The sequence below is a fragment of the Buteo buteo genome, chromosome 7 (assembly GCF_964188355.1).
Source record: "Buteo buteo chromosome 7, bButBut1.hap1.1, whole genome shotgun sequence".
Taxonomy (NCBI): Eukaryota; Metazoa; Chordata; class Aves; order Accipitriformes; family Accipitridae; genus Buteo; species Buteo buteo.
In genome coordinates, this window is record NC_134177.1 from 27,211,337 (window position 1) to 27,232,089 (window position 20,753).

General features: G+C 42.0%; 1 protein-coding gene across 1 annotated transcript; it reads right to left on the reverse strand.

Annotated features, from left to right (window-relative positions):
- Positions 1–17,952: 17,952 nt before the first annotated feature.
- Positions 17,953–18,960, reverse strand: LOC142033367 (G-protein coupled receptor 35-like). The gene has a single exon (XM_075033271.1). The coding sequence runs from the start codon at positions 18,928–18,930 to the stop codon at positions 17,998–18,000; it is 933 nt and encodes a 310-aa protein (XP_074889372.1). The 5' UTR covers positions 18,931–18,960; the 3' UTR covers positions 17,953–17,997.
- Between the last annotated feature and the right edge of the window lie 1,793 nt (positions 18,961–20,753).

The window sequence follows — 20,753 nt, forward strand, 5'->3', positions numbered from 1 at the left end:
TAGGAGGCAACACTCAAATCACCATGCAATCAGAAAACAAAATGAATAAGAAAAAACTAGGTAGGTAGATAGCAGGTACACAGTCATTTAAGCACAATAAAGGAACATTTTGTTCACAATACTATAGTCGTTCAGCAGTCTGTCCTACAGTTTTCATTCAACTCATTCAGGAATACTACAAGGGGAGCTCCTAAATTCTACCAAAACAGGAAATACAAGAGAGAAAACAGCTAACGTCTTTCCCAACAACTTCTAAGCAGGAAAAAAACATCTGTTTTGACAGAGCAGTGAAGAGAAACTCATGAAAAGTAGCTGTAACAAATGCTTGTAAGAGTAAAGGTCTCTGCTAGGTCACTTCAGGAAATGGTAGAGGCACAACCACAATAATCGTCATCTGACAGAAAAATACAGGATTAGGGGTTTTTTTCCCCTCAGAAGAAGAGAAACTGCAAGGTTTGTAACTGACAAATGATGAAAACACTAAGCTAGCAGCAGGGAGTTTCCTTTTCTAGTACACTGGCCTATGTGAAGACAGAAAAGTAATGTGATCCTAATCAAAACCAAGGCCAAGGCTTTTAATATGGCACATAGTTATTGCAAGACCTTGGTCAATGGAGACCTCAGATGCGATTGTTTATGTAGGAATGGAAGTTTGATGAGAAAGTCCTACTTGTTGTGTGGAGGTATGCTGGCATTTACCCAGGAGACCGCTGCAAGAATTGTGTCTCTTCAATAATATTAAGAGCTCCCAGAAGAGCAGGTAAGCACCTTTACATCTCACTGTATTTATTGCAAGAAAGAAAAGAAGAGCAAGAAAGTAGTTATATGCTCAAGAAACAGACCTTTCTTGGCCAGACTATGACCAAAATATTAACAGTTCCTCAGCAGTTCTCAAGGTCTGCATCCTTTATTCAAAGCATCTTCTGAACAGATTAAAATATTTTTATTTAAGATTTTATCAGCTTTGTAGCTTACAACAAAGATGATGAAAAATATTCAGAAAAAAAATACAAACATTCTAACAGACGACAACAATTTCCTGCTGTGGATTATTTATTTTTATTCCCATTCATAGTTCACTGTCTTTCACAAAACACATTGTTTACTTTAACTTTTCAAAGTAGCCTTGTTCTTCTTTTAAGACATTGTTTTCAGACTGCTTTTTAAAATTGCCTTTATCATATTCAATACCGAAAACAAACTGGAGAAAACTGACAAATTTATTCCATAAAAATATAAGCAGATATACTGCAAATAAAACACGTGCTTGGGAAAGAGAAATAATTGTTAGAGCTTGAACCCAGCTTAGGGCAAACCCAATCTATTTTGGAACTTGAAATACTCATGATGCAACTCTGGTAAAATACAAATGTGAGAGGCCTATTAATTCCTGTACAATAAAATGAACTAAAAAAGACTAGAAGGCCATAAACTAATTATTTAAAATCTAAATGGCAAAGCACATATTTTACTAGAATTTCTACCCTGGTGTACTGTAAACATTCATACTGTATTAGTTCTGATATCAAAGTACAGTAAGTGGTTGTATTATGCAAGGTTTAGTGTACTGGCTTCCATTTTTATTCTAATATTGCCCCATTATAATAAGTGGGATACAACAAATATTTTATATAGTATTGCTGCTACATTAGCCTGCTCCCATATGCAGCTGCAGTGTTTTGGGAGTAGGTTTCAACTCTGTTGGTCATCCCTAACAGAAAAGCTGAAATATGTCAGTTAAATTCATTTTCTCATTTCTCAATGAGACCACCATCAAGTGTCTTATTGCTTTCTTCACTGCTTTGTGGACTTAGCTACAACTTTTGCCTATAAATGATTTGTCACCTTTGAGCCATAAAATGTAGCTTTTGTGAAGCCCCCAGAAAGAGCCAAAGGGTGGATATCCTCCTTCACAACAAGCAGACAGACTCTGATAACATTATCATTACATGCACCAAGAACAACCCCACTCAGGGGAATCTACATCTTTGTGAGGCCCAACGTCCTGTTTTGGTTTCCTTCCAAGTTGGATGTTTAGCATAACATGAAATAAAAATAAAAAGCCTTCTTTTTGTTTCTGCTTAGGAGGAAATTTCATTTCTTCTCCATAGAAGAACATCAGGCTACAGTAACTCACAAATTTGTCACCACTAATCTGGAAACTCACAGGTAATTTTATCTGAAACTGAATGCAAAGATACACACGCTTCAGCTGAAGCAGAATATGGCTGCCTGCCTTCTCTGCAGCTTAAGCTTCTCTGAAAACATCAAAGCCACAATCAGTTCTCTCCACTGAGTCTCAATTAGTTTCTGAGGCCAGTTTAAGACCTGGATCCTACGTTTTAACACGAAACAGAAAAATCAAACTTGATCTGCCTCAAGGTCTGATCTGTATCAGCAAACTTTCTCTGAGAAAGATTTTCTACCCTAGGAGATACTCACAGTATGAATATCAACTTGTAGCCCCAAATCATACCAGCTGCTTCTGGAAAAGGTCCCTGCCATGCCTCTGGAAAGGGAAAATGCCAGAAGATTTAACGGCATCCCATGTGTTACAGATTTTCTTTTCAGGCATGAAGATACTATCTGATCAGTGGCCCGGGCAATGTAAAACTGTTATGCAAATTTTGTAATCACTGCAGTTACTGTTGATTTTCTGCACCTGCAGAAAGATGGGAAGAAATTCACATTCTTGGGCTGGATACTATCCTGGGGTAAATTTACATAGTTAAACTGAAATCAAAGGAGCTATACTGATTTATAAGAGCTGAAGGTCTGCTGCAACAATTCATACCCACAGAAAAATCTCAAGTCCATTTTGATGTCCCAATTTCATACGTGTAGAGGTTATAAATATTTGATATTGGCATTCTTGTTAGAAGTTTTTTTCAGATCTTCTTTTTAGAGAGATAGAATGATCTTCTTCAATATACTGTGTATTTAAATAGAAAATTACTATTTACCTAGAAGCTTACTTATGGCATTGAAGCAACCTGGTTTAATTTCCACAACTTTAACACAGTATCCTTGACACTCCAGCATAGCAATGCTTTTGATAGTCTCTGCTTAGTAAAACTTCGTAACTGTATATGCATATACAGAAATGTGAAAGTTACACTAGGATCTATATTCTTGATGTCTTATTGCTTTCCTTTTTCATTACTGAATAAACCAGGCCACAAATCTGGGATACTGTACTTAATTATGGGAAAGAGGTATCTGACTGCTTCCATTTTAACTGCATTAAAAATGTCAGTACCTATTCTAGGTGTAATAGCCTAAAAGCCTAGCCTAGCTCATAAACCCAGAAGACATATGAAAACATGTTTTCGTATTCCCCTGAAAAGTAATTTTTACAACTGTGTATTTGCAAGGAGTTCACAAAACTAGCAACACATTTATTTTTCAAATGAAATGTCCATAGCCTGTAGAATAATTCAAACAGGTGCTAATTAGGTGTACAGAAAGGCCACTGAGGATAATTTATATATCCCCCTGCAACAGAAAAAACCCCGAATAAATGTTAATTGCTTATATTATGCAACGAATGATTTTTAGGATGGCATTAAATTAGCTGCAAATATTATAATTACAAAGGACTGGGTAATTTACTAAGGATTAATTGAAATGATTAAGTGCAAACTGCATAATTTTGCAAGGTAGTATTAATACTTTCGCCACAGAAATGAAAAAAACCCCTGTGGTTACTGGCTCTTTAATGAAGTACTTTATGTACCTCATGAAAGCATCAGTGGGGTCTCTTTTATGTGCCCTTCTCTCAAAAGGGTATTACATGATTTTCATGGGTGGAAATCACTGAAGTGTTGATAATAACTGGAATGTCTAAACTAGTCTATTTTAAGGACTGAGTTTGATCTCAGTGACATGGGAGCAACACAAAAATATTGCTTCACGGTCTGTACCCAGCAGCCTTTTCTGAAAGCTACAGCAGCTGTAGCTATTTACTGGATAAGAACTTAAGCAATTGCACATGCAGTTTGAATGCATTCCTCATAACCAGCAAAAGGAAGCCCACTTTAAGCAAGGTACTTGGAAATACCACTACGCAGCAATAGTTTTACTTCACTTTCCTGAATTCAGTGCACCAGCTTCCTGCATGCAGGCTTCATGTTGTGCTGTATGGAGGTGGAAGGGGATGGTGATGAATCTGGAGAGGGGAGAGGGACTTGAAAAATTGTTCTAGTCCAGGAGGGATTTCTTACCTAGGAGTATTCTCTATTTTAAATGCAGGGTACTTTTCTGAGTTTATTATCTCTCTATTTATTGCAATCTCTTGGCCAGTATTTATTTTTTGGTGGCTTAATATTTAATGAAATTCAAATATAGTTAGTTAGAAAGTAGAAACCAGAAGAGAATTCAGTCAGTATTGGGAATAATTCTGGACTTCGAGGCAACGGGAGGAAGACTATCATGTTCTTTTTGACTCACACGTGTCACAGCTATAATGACATTGTAAGATGTTTCACTTGTCATTACCACACATGCCATATGTCATTACAAGAAGCACCGTGAGTAGTGAAATGCTATAAATGAAAATAAATGTCTCGTGCTTTTGGCTAGTTGTAACATTAAGCACTTATAATGCTGTGATCCTCAATGGGCAGGATATGTTTTAAGGAACGTCTCCGATTTCTACAGACCTAAATTTACCCATGTGCGGAGACATGAGGAAAGCATGTAGATTAATTAATTCTCACTTAAAAAATGGGTAGACTGCTTATCGATTTTCAATGCAAGGCTAAAATCCTCTTGACAGCATGCTAGTTACGAAATTTTGACTGTAATTTCAGCTAAACCTCAAAATCTGTTTAATGTGAAGAGTCCAATTCAGGAACATAGGGACTTTCTGGATTTTTGTCCTAGTCAGTATCTCACTTTAATGTGTATTTCATCTCTTTTCACTTGAACAGATCTTGCTTAAACCTAATCATGTGCAATATTAAATAAGAATGGCTCAGTAAATCTGGGCAAAAGGCTCATCTAACATTAAAATTAAGTCTGTGCACAACATCCATTAGGACAATATTGAGAAGACCCATACAGGATTAGAGAGTCAAATTTAAAATTATGATTGCAGTCTTGGTAACAAATGGAAACAGGGATATATTAAATACAGATCTGATTTAAGAGATCAGAAAGATGTGAATGCCATAGCCAGATACCCATACACAGAGCCTCTGAAGTCAATGCAGCCAGACATTATTATTTGTAATGCTCTTATCAAGCTCTGACAGGTATTTGTACCTCAAAAGGTTCGTTACTGAGTGAAAGATCAGAATCACAATTCCTTATGCAATGACAAAGTACCTGGCGCACTAGAAGACAGGGCATAACACTGGCAATATGCAAGCCAGAAAAAAAGTGTAAGGGTGAAAATGGGAGGCTGGATTCCATAAAGCATCTAAATTGCAAAAAATTGTGCAATTCATAGCAGGTGTCTGTGAAGTTGCCTGAATATACAGTCTCTAGATTCTCTGCTGCTCTTTGCCTGGCCAGTCTCCATGCGTTGATTTGGAGAGGTGTAAAAACTGCTTGAAAATTAGCTGAGAACACTCAGCTCAGGGCCTCAGAAAAGGCAGCTGGAGGTTGCCATGCACTGGCACATTGCGGCCATGCCTGCTTTTGTCCACCCATGTTCACTCTTCTTCCTGACGCTTTCATAGCCAGGAAGGGGGCTAGCGACACATGAACCTGGTGTAACATGGAGTCCAAATAGCAGTGAAACACTAAGAACTGACTGTATACCCATGGCAATTTTGTATTACTCGGTAAGAAGCCTGCATCACTATCAAGAGAAAATTATAGATTGATTTTACTCACAGATGTATGACAGCAGTTACTTTCCAACGCTGGCATTCACAAATGCTGGCACAGCAAAATATCAAAAGAAAGTCATAGCAAAACAATAAACATTCAAAAAGCAGTGGCTAAATACAATTCATAACTGTTGGGCAAAGCTACAGCAATGCACTTAGACTGGTACCTTATTTTACACAGACATTACATAGACAAGTTCAAAAGTATTTTGAATTTAGACCTTCATAATTACATCATAATTACAGTGTCCTGGATAACAAAATTAGGTTTTGTAAAATAGGTATCTTATTCATCTGAAAAGAAATATGTCCTTTATGTGACACAGGCAGTTGTTTTTGCCTTTGCTGCTATGTTGTTGTTTGATGGAAAACACTCTTTTTAAAATATGTAAATGCAACTGATCCTGAAAAAAAATATCATAAACCATCAGTAAAAATATACTGCATTGCCCTTTGAAGATGCACCATTTTTGATGCACATTATGAACATATTTCATGCTGGTTTGACCAGTACTTTTCTTACAGTGTAAAAGTATATTAGTGTGAAATATATTAATAGGTGTGGAGTCCTCTGAAGTCTCTTCCCTTGTTCCGTAACAATTTGTGTCTATTAAAATATTGGTTGAATCCAATGAAATGAGTTGATTCTATCTCACCCCAGAGTTTTAACTCGTTCTAGTTCTGCTACAGAAATTTCAAAAGGGATGTCTTGTTTAGCTTGAGAGATGAACACTACATCATACAAATATTTGCCAATCAAACCGAAAATTCAATCATGACTTTTCAGAGGTTTTTGTTTAGCAAGATTATGACAGTTAGCAACAACAAATAATCCCCTGGGTGAGTTATTCCATACACGCCTACTGCAGGGCTTCTGCAACTTCCTCTGCTACAGCTGAATACTAGGCTAGCTGGATCACTGCTCTGAGCTAAAAGCACAAAACGGTTTTCAGAAAAGACCTCATAAAGACACATAAGTCTAGGTATTCAAGTTCCCTCTCTGCAGGTGAGAAGAACTGAAAACTCCAAACTGCACAGCTGAAATCTGGTAGCGTCAGAGCCCAGTCCTGAAACCCTAGCTCTACCCATAGGAATCATGATGGAGACTTAAGTGTGCAAATGTGGATGCATTTGCCTGAACCATGACTGAGCATCCTAAGTGTGGGAATACTAAATTAGGGGTCAGGTTCACAAGCAAGAGATATGAATTGCTTCAGTGAAGCCACAGTGATTGGTATTACCTGAGGAGCTGGTGGTGTTAGCACCTGATGTACATTTCTGTGTATGCACAGAGACCAACCTGTCTAACAGCAGCCATCACAACTGATCCTTTAAGACTGCAAGGAATTACGGTGTCCTTTCACTGTACAAATGACATGACTTGCACGCCTTCTCAGGTAAAAGTGCACTGAAAATGAATACAAGAAGCGGCATTTTTAATTAGAGTTCAATAGACTGGTGCAGCTCACAAACCCTGGAAGACGCAGGACAGCCATTTTAGTACTTTTGGGAAAACTGATTTTCACAAAAACATGATGGGAAAGCACTACTTAGGCATATGAATAACCTTACCATTATGAAATATCAGAATTCAAATATAAAAGATTTCATGTTAGTGTAAGTATCTTTTCCATTTTATCTCCTTGTTTCAACATTAAAATTGAATTATCTTTTAGAAAATTTAGCTGCTGCCACTTCAGAGACACTGCCTTTGCAGCTGGGTGTGTTGATGGTTCTTATTATACCTTTATGTCTGTAAATATGATCTAAGAGCCCAAATTAAAAAAACCCTCAAGTCCCACCTTCGCAAACATAATTAGCCATGTTCACTAACGCTATCTGAAAGCATACAAGTGTAGAGAGTCTTTGTTCGCTTACTGTATGCTTGTTCAGTATTATTCCCATTTTCTATATAATGACATCCGGTAGTAATCCTGGCATCCTCTTTGAGTCAGGCTCTTTTATAATCAAAGTTGCCAATAAAATGCCTGAAGTTGATTAGTAAGATACAGGGTTCTTCTTTTGAGTTATGTCAGTGGCTGTGTAACTGTAAATATCAGAGAAGTTTTACAAAAAACCAAAGGCAAGTGTTTTACATTAAATCTTATAAAACTGTACATAATAATAGTCTAAAACATGAAAAGGGCCATTAAACTGCTGTAATAGTTATGAAAGGTAGTAAATGTAACAATTCTAATGTTTCATATATTTATCATATTAATCACTGTATTCATACAGTTGTGTTTGTATATATATATATTCAATGGTACTGTAAACAGTTGTTGGAAAACACACATTAACTCTTAACCCATTACAAGTTACTATAGCACTTTTTCATCCAAAAAGTCAAAATGCATCAATGTATCATGGATTAAAAAAAACAGCCTTGTAATATAGTGCACATTTTGACATCTTTTAGGGTAGCTATAAAGATGAGGCATAACAGAGAATGTTCTAGATTTCAGATTGGTTTACATTTACACCTACCATGATACAAAATTTTAAACATTAAATGTAATTAAATAATACACAATTTATGAAACAGAGTTGATTTCAGAGATCCACAATCCACAAAATCTAGTTAGTGTCTAATGGGAGTTCCCAATAATTTTTATCTCTGGGACCCTTATGGAAAATTTAAGTCAGTTTCTCTTTAACATCACACAGGCAAAGTAAGTTTGAACCAAATTATCTTTTTCCTCTGTACAGAGCTGCATTCAACTGGATAAAACATTATTATGTTTATTTATGTTTCCCATTGCTGGACATTCATCCAATAAACCTTGAGCATGTGCTTAAGCATCTGGTAATGGCATTTTGTAGGGCAGGGAAACTCACTATCTATATCCCGCAGTAAACAAAGTGGTTCTAATTTTTTCCATAGTTAAGGCAACTATACTGATATATTAGACACACCATATGCTTTTATCTTGCTTCCTACAATCTAAACAGTAAGAGTGAAAAGAAGTTTCAAACATGCTTTGGTCTTCTTGACCACTTAGGGATTTCATCAAGCTGGTACAGAGTACTTTACTTTAACATGTTTTACAACTGTAGACATAGCTTGCTAGCTGTTCACTAGAAAAATAAAGTATGTATGGGCTTGAATTTGAAGACTGACCATTCATATAATTTATCAGAAAAATTAAACAAACAAAACCAGCCAGTCAGATTCCAGTGAACGAAATTGAGAAAACCATTAAGACACACACATAATTTGTGTGTTTTCAATTATTTCTACCCCATAACTTAAGCTACTCGGACCCTTGTCATCATTCCCTCTGTGTCTCGGGTGGGCTTTGTCAAAGGCTATCTTCAGACATTTTAAGTGATGACACTTGGTATCTGCCAACTCCACCATATCGTTTGATATTTATTCTAACATATCACATAAACTAGAGAGCCATTCAAATTTGTTTTGTTGGGTAAGGCTGTAGGTATAAATGACAGTGAACAGAAACACTTGCACAATGGCTGCAAGGTAATACAGCTACAGTGGACAATGCCACAGAACCGCTAGTGCTGTTAAAATAACAAGTAAGGAACTCGGGGCCGGATTGCTCCCATTTCCAGTTACACTGTATTTAGAGGATGACTTGACAGTGCTTGTGGTGGTTGTGGTGTCAATCTTTTTCACAGTTGGTTTTGGTTCATTTCTATTTTCTGGATGGGTTTTCTTTTCCTTGAGTATATCTGTAAACATGAAAGTAAATGTAAGATTAATCACACATCTTTTAAATAGCAGCTTTAAATTCTGTCTGTTGCAGGAGCATGCCGTACACTAGTCTGAATAACTGAACTAAGTATGGAGAGTGATGGGGCACTTTAGTGTGGCGCTTTAGTGTGGCCGCTGGGACCTCAGCACCCACTGTTTTGCTCAACAAGTCTTCTCTGACTGGCCTGCTCTACTTGTCTACTCATAGACACAGCCTGAGCAGAATAATAGGCGTTCTGCATTGCAGTGGCTGGTCTCAGAACCTGGTTTTCTCTCATGAAGAGTACCCTCAGTTTCACCTGGGATGGGAACTGGCTCATGTTTTAAAACATGGTATTAAGATTGAGTGGTTTTATAACATGCCCCAGTGAAACAGCCATCAAGTTGCTGAGCTGCTGCAGGAGGAGACCAGAGAGCATATTGACTTAATGTAACAGTCAACTTATCTGGCTTCTTTCTCCTTTGCCACTACCCTTAACTTTAAAGCAACATGCGAACCTTGATGTGGTAAGACAACCTGGCAAGAAAGATTGCAGACATGAGGAAATACATAGGTGTCTCATATGCCTTGTTCATCAACCTAGGCAAAAAGGGGCTACAAAGGGAAAACGCTTCAAGTTTTGTTTCATTTTTTTTCCTAGTGAGTACAAGGATTTTTTGTTTTTAAAGTATGGAACAATATCACTGGGGCTTTTTTCTCCCTCCAGATGCATTTTGTGGCAGTTCTGGGCATCTCTTATGTAAAAGACTAGATTCATAAGAAAGTAGTAGTAGCAGTAGTTCTTTATTGCAAGAACATGGATTTTTTTAAAATGAGAAAATGACTGATAAGGTTCTCCAGTTATCTCGATGTCCCCAAGCTATTTTCAAGTATTACTGAGATCATATTGCCCTTGAACCCTCTCACTGGCATTGGGGGTCGGGGGGAAATATTGTTATTTCATCTGATGATGGGATGATGGTTTTACAGTCAATTTGTAAAAGCATACCTGAGTGCATGGCAAAAAATGAATTCCTACCTGGAAGAATTTATGAATTAACATAATTGTTCAGGTCCAAGATTAAAGGATTTGTGATACTAATGAATGCAGTGCACATACACAAGAAAGCAAAAGGCTTAGATTTGTAATGCAGATTAAACAACAGTCCAATCTTAAAATAAAAACTCTGAATCACCGAAGCAAATTCCTGGCAGAAACTGGAAAGATGGAAAGTATTCCAGAAATGTTAATGCAATCTGAGATCATTGTCTGCCTGTCAGTAGTTCTGGACAACCATCAATAAACTCACTTGATAATAAAAATGAACTATTATATTGGGAAAGCACACATTGTTCTTTTGCCAGTATAAACTGTAAAAGAAATGCAATGAATTCCTCCATTTTATCATAAAATCAACATTAGTCCCAGAGGAATGTGTGATTCCTAGACCTGACTCAAGGGTGACCGCAGAGAAGGGACACTGGCTGGCAAGCTATGCAGTGGGAAAAGGGTAATCTGCCACTGCACTCAAAATTCATTAGGGCAAAATGTGGACATAGGGCCTCTTCAATTCCAACTTGCAATGGAGCTAACAAAAATGAGGGGGAGAAAAAGCATGCTCTAAATGTTTAGAAAATATCAGTATTCTGAGGACACTTAAAGAAAAATGGACAACCTTCAGACTGTCATTAAAGTAAATTAAGAATAAATCATGGAAATAGGTGTGTTCTGACACTGCCTAGACTCCTTTCCATCACTGTCATTCTCCTTTTCGACTGCAGTAAAGGCACTATTTCTCTGCTGCCTCTTATATCACCCCAGCCTGCTGACTTCAGCTCTCTGGGGCCAGCTGATTAAATTAAGACCTCACTCAGGTAAATCTATTCCTCTCTTTCAGTTGGCCATGTCCAGCATTGTAACTTGATTGGTGTCTATAAATCGGGCAGACTGAAATGTATTAATTCGTTTATTTTCTTAATATTGACTTAACCAAAAATCTAAGGTAAGATTTAATGCTATCAGAGAGGCTGTTGGTTTTTAAAAGCTTTCCTCTCAGTAACTGCTTAATGCACTACATAACAAGCGTTAAATAATACATTAGAAAATTCTGCCTTTATCCTCTCCACGGGAAGGTCTACATTCTGAATTCTCTCTCTGTCTTTACAGCAGAGTATCTTCTGATGCTATTCATGGCCAATTCTAATTTGGGATTTAATTGTGCAAAACTGGCATTTTATTTAAAATGCTCTGTTTTCTCTCTTCTTAAAAATAAATAAAAATAGCCTCAGTCCTAATTCAGTTCAAGAACTTTTTCAATCCTATATTTAGTTTTTAAGGCACAAATTTCGGCAGTGTAAAGATTTCATGTTTTATTCCAGCTTCCTCAGAGTTCCTGTTGCTTACTCACGCCAGGATTTTGGCTGAGAGACTCTGAGTTAAGTGAGTTTTCCCTCTTAAATCTTTTTCTCAGAGTCAGAGATGGTTATGTTCAGTCTACTACTGGCATTCAAAAGGCAAAAAAATAGCATGCTAAAAAAAAAAAAAAAAGTGTCAGTGTGAAGACTAGCACAGAAATGAAACTCCACTCTCAGCAAACCAAACCCCAGATGTTCAATACCCATGAATCAAGCCCCCAGAGCGTGGCTTCATAAAACCAACCAAACAAACGTCACAACTTTGGTTTGTTCTAGTATTTACCTTCTGCATTTTAAAGGCTTTATGGTTCCCAATTAAAAGCTTTCTCCACCACTAGAAACTTTCTTGCCATCATCAGTCCCTCTCTCCTTTCCAGAAATGGAGTGGTTAAAATCTTTGAAGGCTTCAGCTAACCTCAGGCTTACACATGTGATGGCCTTTTGGACACTGGCATATGAATATTATTCTACGCTGTTTATTTGTCACTGCATCATGATGGTGATACAGCCACTGTAGTAGCTACTGTGCTGTTCCCTTACCCAGGCTCCCAGTGTGAATATTCAAGTCCTGCCAAAAGGGGTACTTAGTGAAGGCAGCTGACTGCCAAGGCAGTGTTTGTGAACAGCCTTTCAGGACTCTTGCTGAGGACGAGGTCTGTTGGGGTCAGTGAAGATGGCTCAGAGCCCCTCTAGGCCCCATGATTACTCTGATTGCAGGGAACAGCTCAAGTTAGTCCAGGGGATTGAGTCCACTTCCTTAGCTGAACTTTCATCCGTGTTAACTGCTGTTAAATTCACATATTGACAACACAAACAAAGCACATAATGAAAATTACTTGACCTCAATGTTTAGAGCATTTAGGATTATCTTCACCTCAAAGATCTAACCGCAGATTTCTACTCAGTAATGCATGTGCCGCTCAGATGGCACTGAACTTCTCATAAATACTTATAGGGATCAATACTATTCCTCAGAGAGACTAGCTTAGGATAAAAGGGAGAGTCAAAACTGTCACTGTCATCTAATTTAGGAATGGGAAACCTCCCCTGTAGTGAGGGCTGAGCATGCCTTTCAAATGCTTCTGGTGAGTCACACATTAAAGCACACCTTAATCATAGCCAGTAATGATACAGGGTCAAAACAATGTGATTTTTTTTTCAGGTTATTACCAGGTTATCTGACATAAGTTCAAGTTATATTGGCACCCCAGCTGCTAGTTCCCCCTCCCTGGCCTAAATGATTTGCAGTTTGCTGCTGATAGGGATTATCAAAGCTGTAACTATTTATTGGTGTACTTGTGTCCTACTGCTATCTAATGAACAGTATCAGCAAGTATCAGCAAGGTCTACTTAAACGTCTGTTGAGGTTTCGAACGCGGCGTTAACGGTCAGCAGCATTCAGTCAGCGGCGAGGCCAGCAGCGGCAGCGGTAAGCCGGCGGCTAAGCGCTAGACTGAGGCGGACCGGGAGGTTCCCGAACCCCAGGAGCGCCGCGGCAGAGCGGAGGGACCGGCCAGAGCCGGCGGCTCTCGCGAGAGAGGCTGGCGCGGCGTGGGCGTTGCCACGGGCAACCGCGGGAGATTTGAACGGCGTCAGAAAGGGCGGCAGGGCGCGCAGGCCCCACTCTTCCCAGCTCCAGAAGGCTACTCAAGCGGTGGGTGTCGGCCCAGAGGGAGACCCAGGTACGGTTGCCACTCGGGGGAAAGCCATTGTTAGGAACGACAGGGCAACGCAGACAGAGGTCCCATGTAAACATGCGGCTGTCCAGGTCTCTGGCTGCAGGGAGTGCCTGAGTCTATCACAAACGATGGAGGGCAGCGGGGACACCTCTTGTGTGAGGTGTGACCAGGTGGGTGATCTGCTCAGCCTGGTGGTAGAGCTGAAGGAGGAGGTGGAAAGGTTGAGGAGCATCAGGGAGCGTGAGAGGGAGAGAGATTGGTGGGCCCACACCCTACCATCCCTGAGGCAGAGGCAGCAGGTGGAGGCTCCGCAAGAAGCGGAGGTTCCCCTACCCTCCTGCCACCAGGCAGGAGGGGACCTAAGAGATGGAGGGGAATGGATACAGGTCCCTGCTCGGGGAGGCAGGCGAATCCGCTCCCGGTCTCCCTCACCTTCCCAGTTGCCCCCTACACAACAGGTATGGGGCTCTGGAACTTGAGGACCAGGCCAGGGAAGATCAGGGTGTAGGTGAAGTCCTATCTAGGGAGGTGCCTAGGCCCAGTCGGGCAGCCCCACGCATTCTCACATCCTCTGAAAGAAGAAAAAGGAGGGTAATTGTCGTAGGCGACTCCCTTTTGAGGGAGACAGAGGGCCCAATATGCAGACCTGACCCATCCCACAGGGAAGTCTGCTGCCTCCCTGGGGTCCGGGTAAAAGACGTTACCAGGAAACTCCCTGGTCTGGTTCGGACCTCTGATTATTACCCATTGCTGGTTGTGCAGGTTGGCAGTGATGAGATTGCAGGGAGAAATCCAAAGGCAATCAAAAGAGAGTTCAGGGCACTGGGGCGATTAGTGGAAGGATCAGGAGCACAGGTAGTGTTTTCCTCAGTCCCTTCAGTGGCAGGGAAACACACTGAAAGGAACAGGAAAACACATCTGATTAATACGTGGCTCAGAGGCTGGTGCCATCGGTGGAATTTTGGTTTTTTTGATCATGGGGAGGTTTACACAGCACCAGGCTTGCTAGAGACAGATGGTGTCCAGCTATCTCAAAGGGGTAAGAGAATCCTTGCTCATGAGGTGGCAGGGCTCATAGAAAGGGCTTTAAACTAGGTTCGAAGAGGGTAAGGGGTAAAACTAGGTGCACCAGAGATGAGCCTGGGGGCAGCATGCCGATGTTAGGGGTGGATTTGATAACCCAGCTCAAATGCATCTATGCCAACGCACGCAGCATGGGCAATAAACAGGAGGAGCTGGAAGCCATTGTGCAGCAGGATAGATATGACTTAGTTGCCATCATGGAAACACGGTGGGACGACTCCCATGACTGGAGTGCTGCAATGGATGGCTACAAGCTCTTCAGAAGGGATAGGCAAGTTAGAAGAGGTGGTAGGGTGGCTCTCTATGTTAGGGAATGTTTTGACTGTACAGAGCTACACGATTCTGATGACAAGGTGGAGTGCTTATGAGTGAGGATGAGAGGGAAAGCCAATAAGACAGCTATTGTGCTGGGAGTCTGTTATAGACTGCCCGACCAGGTTGAAGAGATGGATGAATCGTTCTACAAGCGGCTGGCAGTAGTCTCAGAATCGTGTGCCCTTGTCCTCGTGGGGGACTTTAACTTTCTAGATGCCTGCTGGAAATACAACACAGCAGTGAGTAAACAATCTAGGAGGTTCCTGGAGTGTGTGGAAGATAACTTCTTGACACAGCTGGTGGGTGAGCCAACCAGGGGAGGAGCCTTGCTAGATCTGTTGTTTATGAACAGGGAAGGACTGGTGGGAGGTGTGATGGTTGGAGGCCGTCTTGGGCTTAGCGACCATGAAATGATAGAATTTTCAATTCTTGGTGAGGCAAGGAAGGTAGTCAGCAAAACCACTGCTATGGACTTCCAGAGGGCAAACTTTGGCATCTTTGAGGCACTGGTTGAGAGAGTCCCTTGGGAGACGGTCCTGAAGGGCAAAGGGGTCCAGGAGGGATGGACATTCTTTAAGAAGGAAATCTTAATGGCTCAGGACCAGGCTATTCCCATGTGCCGCAAGTCGAACCGCCGAGGAGAACAACCGGCCTGGCTGAACGGGGAGCTTTTGCTAGCAGTCAAGAAAAAAAGGAGAGTTCATCATCTCTGGAGGAAAGGGCGGGCAACTTGGGAGGAGTACAGGGATCTTGTTAGATCATACAGAGAGAAAATTAGGCAAAAGCTCAGATAGAACTAAATCTGGCCACTATCATAAGGGACAACAAAAAATGTTTTTACAAATACGTTAACAGTAAAAAGAATCCCAAGGAGAATATCTTTCCTTTAATGGATACAGAAGGGAACATAGCAACCAGTGATGAGGAAAAGGCCCAGGTACTAAATGCCTTCTTTGCGTCAGTCTTTAATAGTGAGTCCAGTTATCCCCAGGGTACTTCACCCCTTGAGCTGGAAGGTAAGGATGAAGAGCAGAACATACCCCCCTTAATCCAGGAGGAAATAGTTAGGGACCTACTACGCCATCTGGACACTCAGAAATCTATGGGACCTGATGGGATCCATCCAAGAGTACTGAGGGAACTGGCAGAGGTCCTTGCCAAGCCACTCTCTATCACCTATTGGCGATCCTGGTCAACAGGGGAGGTCCCAGAGGACTGGAGGCTTGCCAGTGTGATTCCCATTTACAAGAAGGGTCGGAGGGAGGATCCGGGGAACTACAGGCCTGTCAGCCTGACCTTGGTACCGGGGAAGATTATGGAACGGTTTGTCTTGAGAGCTCTCACGTGGCAAGTCCAGGACAAGCAGGGGATCAGGCCCAGTCAGCATGGGTTTACAAAAGGCAGGTCCTGCTTGACCAACCTGATTTCCTTCTATGACCAGGTGACCCACCTAGTGGATGAGGGAAAGGCTGTGGATGTTATCTTCCTTGACTTCAGCAAGGCCTTTGACACTGCCTCTCATGGCATAGTCCTTGAGAAGCTGGTGTCTCGTGGCTTGGACAAGTGTACTCTTCACTGGGTGAAAAACTGGCTGGATGGCCGAGCCCAGAGGGTTGTGGTGAATGGGGTGTAATCCAGTTGACGGCGGGTCACAAGTGGTGTTCCCCAGGGCTCAGTGTTGGGCCCTGTTCTGTTTAATATCTTTATCAATGATTTGGATGAGGGGATTGAGTGCACCCTCAGCAAGTTTGCAGATGACACCAAGCTGGGAGGCAGGGTCGATCTGCTTGAGGGTAGGAAGGCTCTACAGAGAGATCTGGACAGGCTGGATTGATGGGCTGAGGCCAATTGTATGAAGTTCAACAAGGCCAAGTGCCGGGTCCTGCACTTCGGTCACGGCAAGCCCATGCAGCGCTACAGGCTTGGGGAAGAGTGGCTGGAAAGCTGCCTGGCAGAAAAAGACCTGGGTGTGCTGGTTGACAGCCGGCTGAATATGAGCCAGCAGTGTGCCCAGGTGGCCAAGAAGGCCAACGGCATCCTAGCCTGCATCAGAAATAGTGTGTCCAGCAGGAGCAGGGAAGTGATTGTCCCCCTGTGCTCGGCACTGGTGAGGCAGCACCTGGAGTACTGTGTTCAGTTTTGGGCCCCTCACTACAGGAAAGACATTGAGGTGCTGGAGCGTGTCCAGAGAAGGGCAACCAAGTTGGTGGGGGGCCTGGAGCACAAGTCTTATGAGGAGCGGCTGAGGGAGCTGGGGCTGCTTACTGTGGAGAAGAGGAGGCTGAGGGGAGACCTTATCGCTCTCTACAACTACCTGAAAGGGGGTTGTAGTGAGGTGGGTGTTGGTCTCTTCTGTCAGGTAGCTGGAGATAGGACGAGAGGAAATGGCTTCCAGTTGCGGCAGGGGAGGTTTAGATTGGATATTAGGAAAAATTTCTTTACTGAAAGGGTTGTCAGGCATTGGAACGGGCTGCCCAGGGAAGTGGTTGAGTCACCATCCCTGGAGGTATTTCAAAAAGCGTGTAGACAAGGCAGTTCAGAACATGGTTTAGTGGGCATGGTTGATGGTTGGACTCAATGATCTTAAAGGTGTTTTCCAACCTAAATGATTCTACGATTCTGTGACTTTAGCTGCAAAATTAACTAAACCAGGGAGACATACATGGGTCACCTGTCTTCCTGTATGAGTAACAAGTAGGTGCTGGAGGGTGGAATGGAGACATGTTAACGACCAGTGATTACATACACACTTTTACACATCTCTGTGAAATCACTCACTTGTTTAATAGAAGCATAGAGTATAAACCGCAAGTAACTTACTTAGTAATGCTAAACCTAACAAAGATGTACCTAGAGAGAAAGAGCAATAGTTATCCCCGTAATGCTGAAGGTGTATCTTCTCTTGATATTACAGAGTTGTGGTGGGATTTTTGGGTTTGGTGGTTTTTGTTCCCCCTGCCCCCCCCCTTTCCTTTAGCAAGTGTGTGTCTGTGAGGGGGGGATTTGATCTGATTTTTCAGTGCTGGATTTGGGCAGTAGAAGGGCTTCATGGAACTCCTTGGTCACAAAGTAGTAGCAGATGCTATCCAGGCAGCAGTTGGATGTGGCAATACACCTTGTCACGGAGGAGAAGTTCTTCATAACCTGGAGCAGGAAACAGGTAGCTCCGATTCTCTCCATTATGAACCTGCCAAGTACCCCAAGGTAGGCTGGCAGAAAACATATTAGAAATACAATCAGATCTGCATAAATAATGTGAACAGCTTTCTGGATTAATTTCTCCTCTGGTGAATTTGTGTTCAGATGTTTCTTAAGGTTCCTGATTACTTCCATGGAGCAAAACGTCAAGATTCCTAATGGAAGAGTAAAAATGAAGACAATGGAAAGCAGGCCCAGAGTAGCGGGTGCGGTGGTGTCCTTCTGAAAGCAGAGAGTGGCATGTCTCTGCCAAAGCTGTAAGGTGGCACCGATTATCACGGAGACCCACAGAAGCCCACAGAGAAGGGCAGCCTTTGATGGAGACCTGAAGGCCCTGGCTTTCAACGGGTGCTTTATAGAAATGTATCGATCAATGGAGATAAATAAAATTGTGTAGATGCTCACTACCATATTGATAAAATACATTGCTTCTATAAACTGGCAGAGTTCATCTCGGGTTGACTTATTCCAGAGCAAATAAGCCATGGAAGGCAAGGTGCAGATGACGAAGCAGTCTGCAAAGACTAAATTGATTACATACACCCTGGTTTCTGTCCACTTCTTTATCTTGCAGAAGAACACCCAGAGGGCAACAGCATTAAATAGTGCTCCAAAAAAGAAAATGAGGTTATACAGAACAAATTCAAGGAGACGAACATGGTGATATAGTTCTAGATTTGTGACACTGCAGTTGTTGGACACATTCATTGTCCTGATGTGTAGATGTTATATGATATTCTGAGACCTGAAATGGGAAAAGACATGGTAAGACTTTCCTCTTACCTCTTAACACATGCATGGCTCCTATAAAAAAAGGTATTTAAGTAAATATTTACTTTGTTATGAATGTGAATTTGAGTCTACAAAGCTGGCTTTCTCAGTCAGCCTGTAACTGGGATGCATCCTTTGTCAAGTTTTGTTTATGTTTACTCAGTTTATGCGTAAATATCTCAAGGTACACTTCCAATACGACATGGCAGAGAGCTTTTATTAAATAGGGGGATCTTGAATGGGGGTGCAGAAGAGCACTTAGAAGAGCCCCCATAGGTAAGGGGGCCATCCTGTGGCAATGTGGACACTAATTCCTTAAGACAGGCTGTGCAAACAAGGGGAAATTACCCTTAGCTTGGTTTTGGGCTAGGCAGAGATTGCAGCAACCAAAGCTAAAGACCAGTGCAACCCATGAGCAGAAGCTCTTCTACCAGTTCTGCTGGCTTGGGAGACAGACTAGGGGGATGAAGGGCTGCAAGGGCATAGCAGATGTTACTTGGTAGGCATCCTCATGCTCTGGCTCTAATTGGGCAGGTTTCTGAGCCTTTGGGCTGCCTTGCAAACCTGGAGCTCCTGCTCCAAGCTGAAGAAAACAGAGGTGAATCTGAGTTCCTGCATCCCAAAGGTGTGCTTGAAACCCTAAGGGAGTGAGTGAGTCATGTGCTCTCCACTTCCTTGGGAAGGGAATGGGGGGTGGAAGGATTAACCTGATTTTAAGCCCATTCATTCCAGGAGAGAGTATGATTCTGCAGATGTAAAGCAGAAAGATGCACCTGAAAGAGGAAACAGCAGTGCAAAACAAGGCACTTGCCATTAAGGGCTACATTAGATGGTTCCTGTTCAAGGCAGGCATCCTGCCACCCTGGGAAATCCATGAGATGCAAGTAGTAGGTACTGAGCCTCTGTCACACTGGCTACTAGGTGTTTCGCAAGAGTATTGGTTGTGTGAAGAGTGTGAGTTTATGGGCTGATAAAAATCAGCTTTCATCAGACCCCATCCTGTGCAAAGTGGCTTTATGTGATGTGCACTCAGAACAATTCTCTGAACTGATGATTCTGTGTATATGTCACTGAATTTCTGCTTGCATCTAGATGCACTTTGGAAAGAATTTAACCTTTTAATTTAAAATAAGGTTTTTTTACCACTCTAATGGGAGAGCGATGAGGGATCTGGTGAAATCCTACAGCTTTCAGAGATATAGGAAGCGACACCATGACTGAACATGCCTGGTTAAGCAGTTATTTGCCTTAGCAAGCAATGCAGACCTTGTGGTCAGTTGGTAAGGGCACTGCCTGCAAAATCAGACTTCAGTTCTGAAGTAACTGATAAACACACAAATAACTCAGTTGCTGGGGGGATATGTAAGTGTCTTGGGCACTAGCAGACTCCTGTGTAGAGCTCTCTTCCAGTTCTTGTGTGCACAGGTCTGGGTTTCCCAACAGAAGCTTGCTGCCTGCACCCTGGAAGGAAGCTGACAGCTGTCACCCAAGGAAAAACTCTCTGAACTGCAGTAAGTAGCAGCAGGGAGCTGCCACATCATTATGCTTACTAACTGCATGCGGCAGATGTCTTTGCTGGCATGGCTGATGCCCAGGTTGCTTTTCATTTGCCGTGGTCTACAACGCCAGCAGCAGGCTCTGTGCTGAAGTACAATGCAGGCAAACCACTCTGGTGTGCTCTGCAGCGTGAAAGGGCTCTGGCGGACACTGCCTTTGGAGCTGGAGATGTGTACCAAATGCGGTTCCCAGTGTCAGGACTT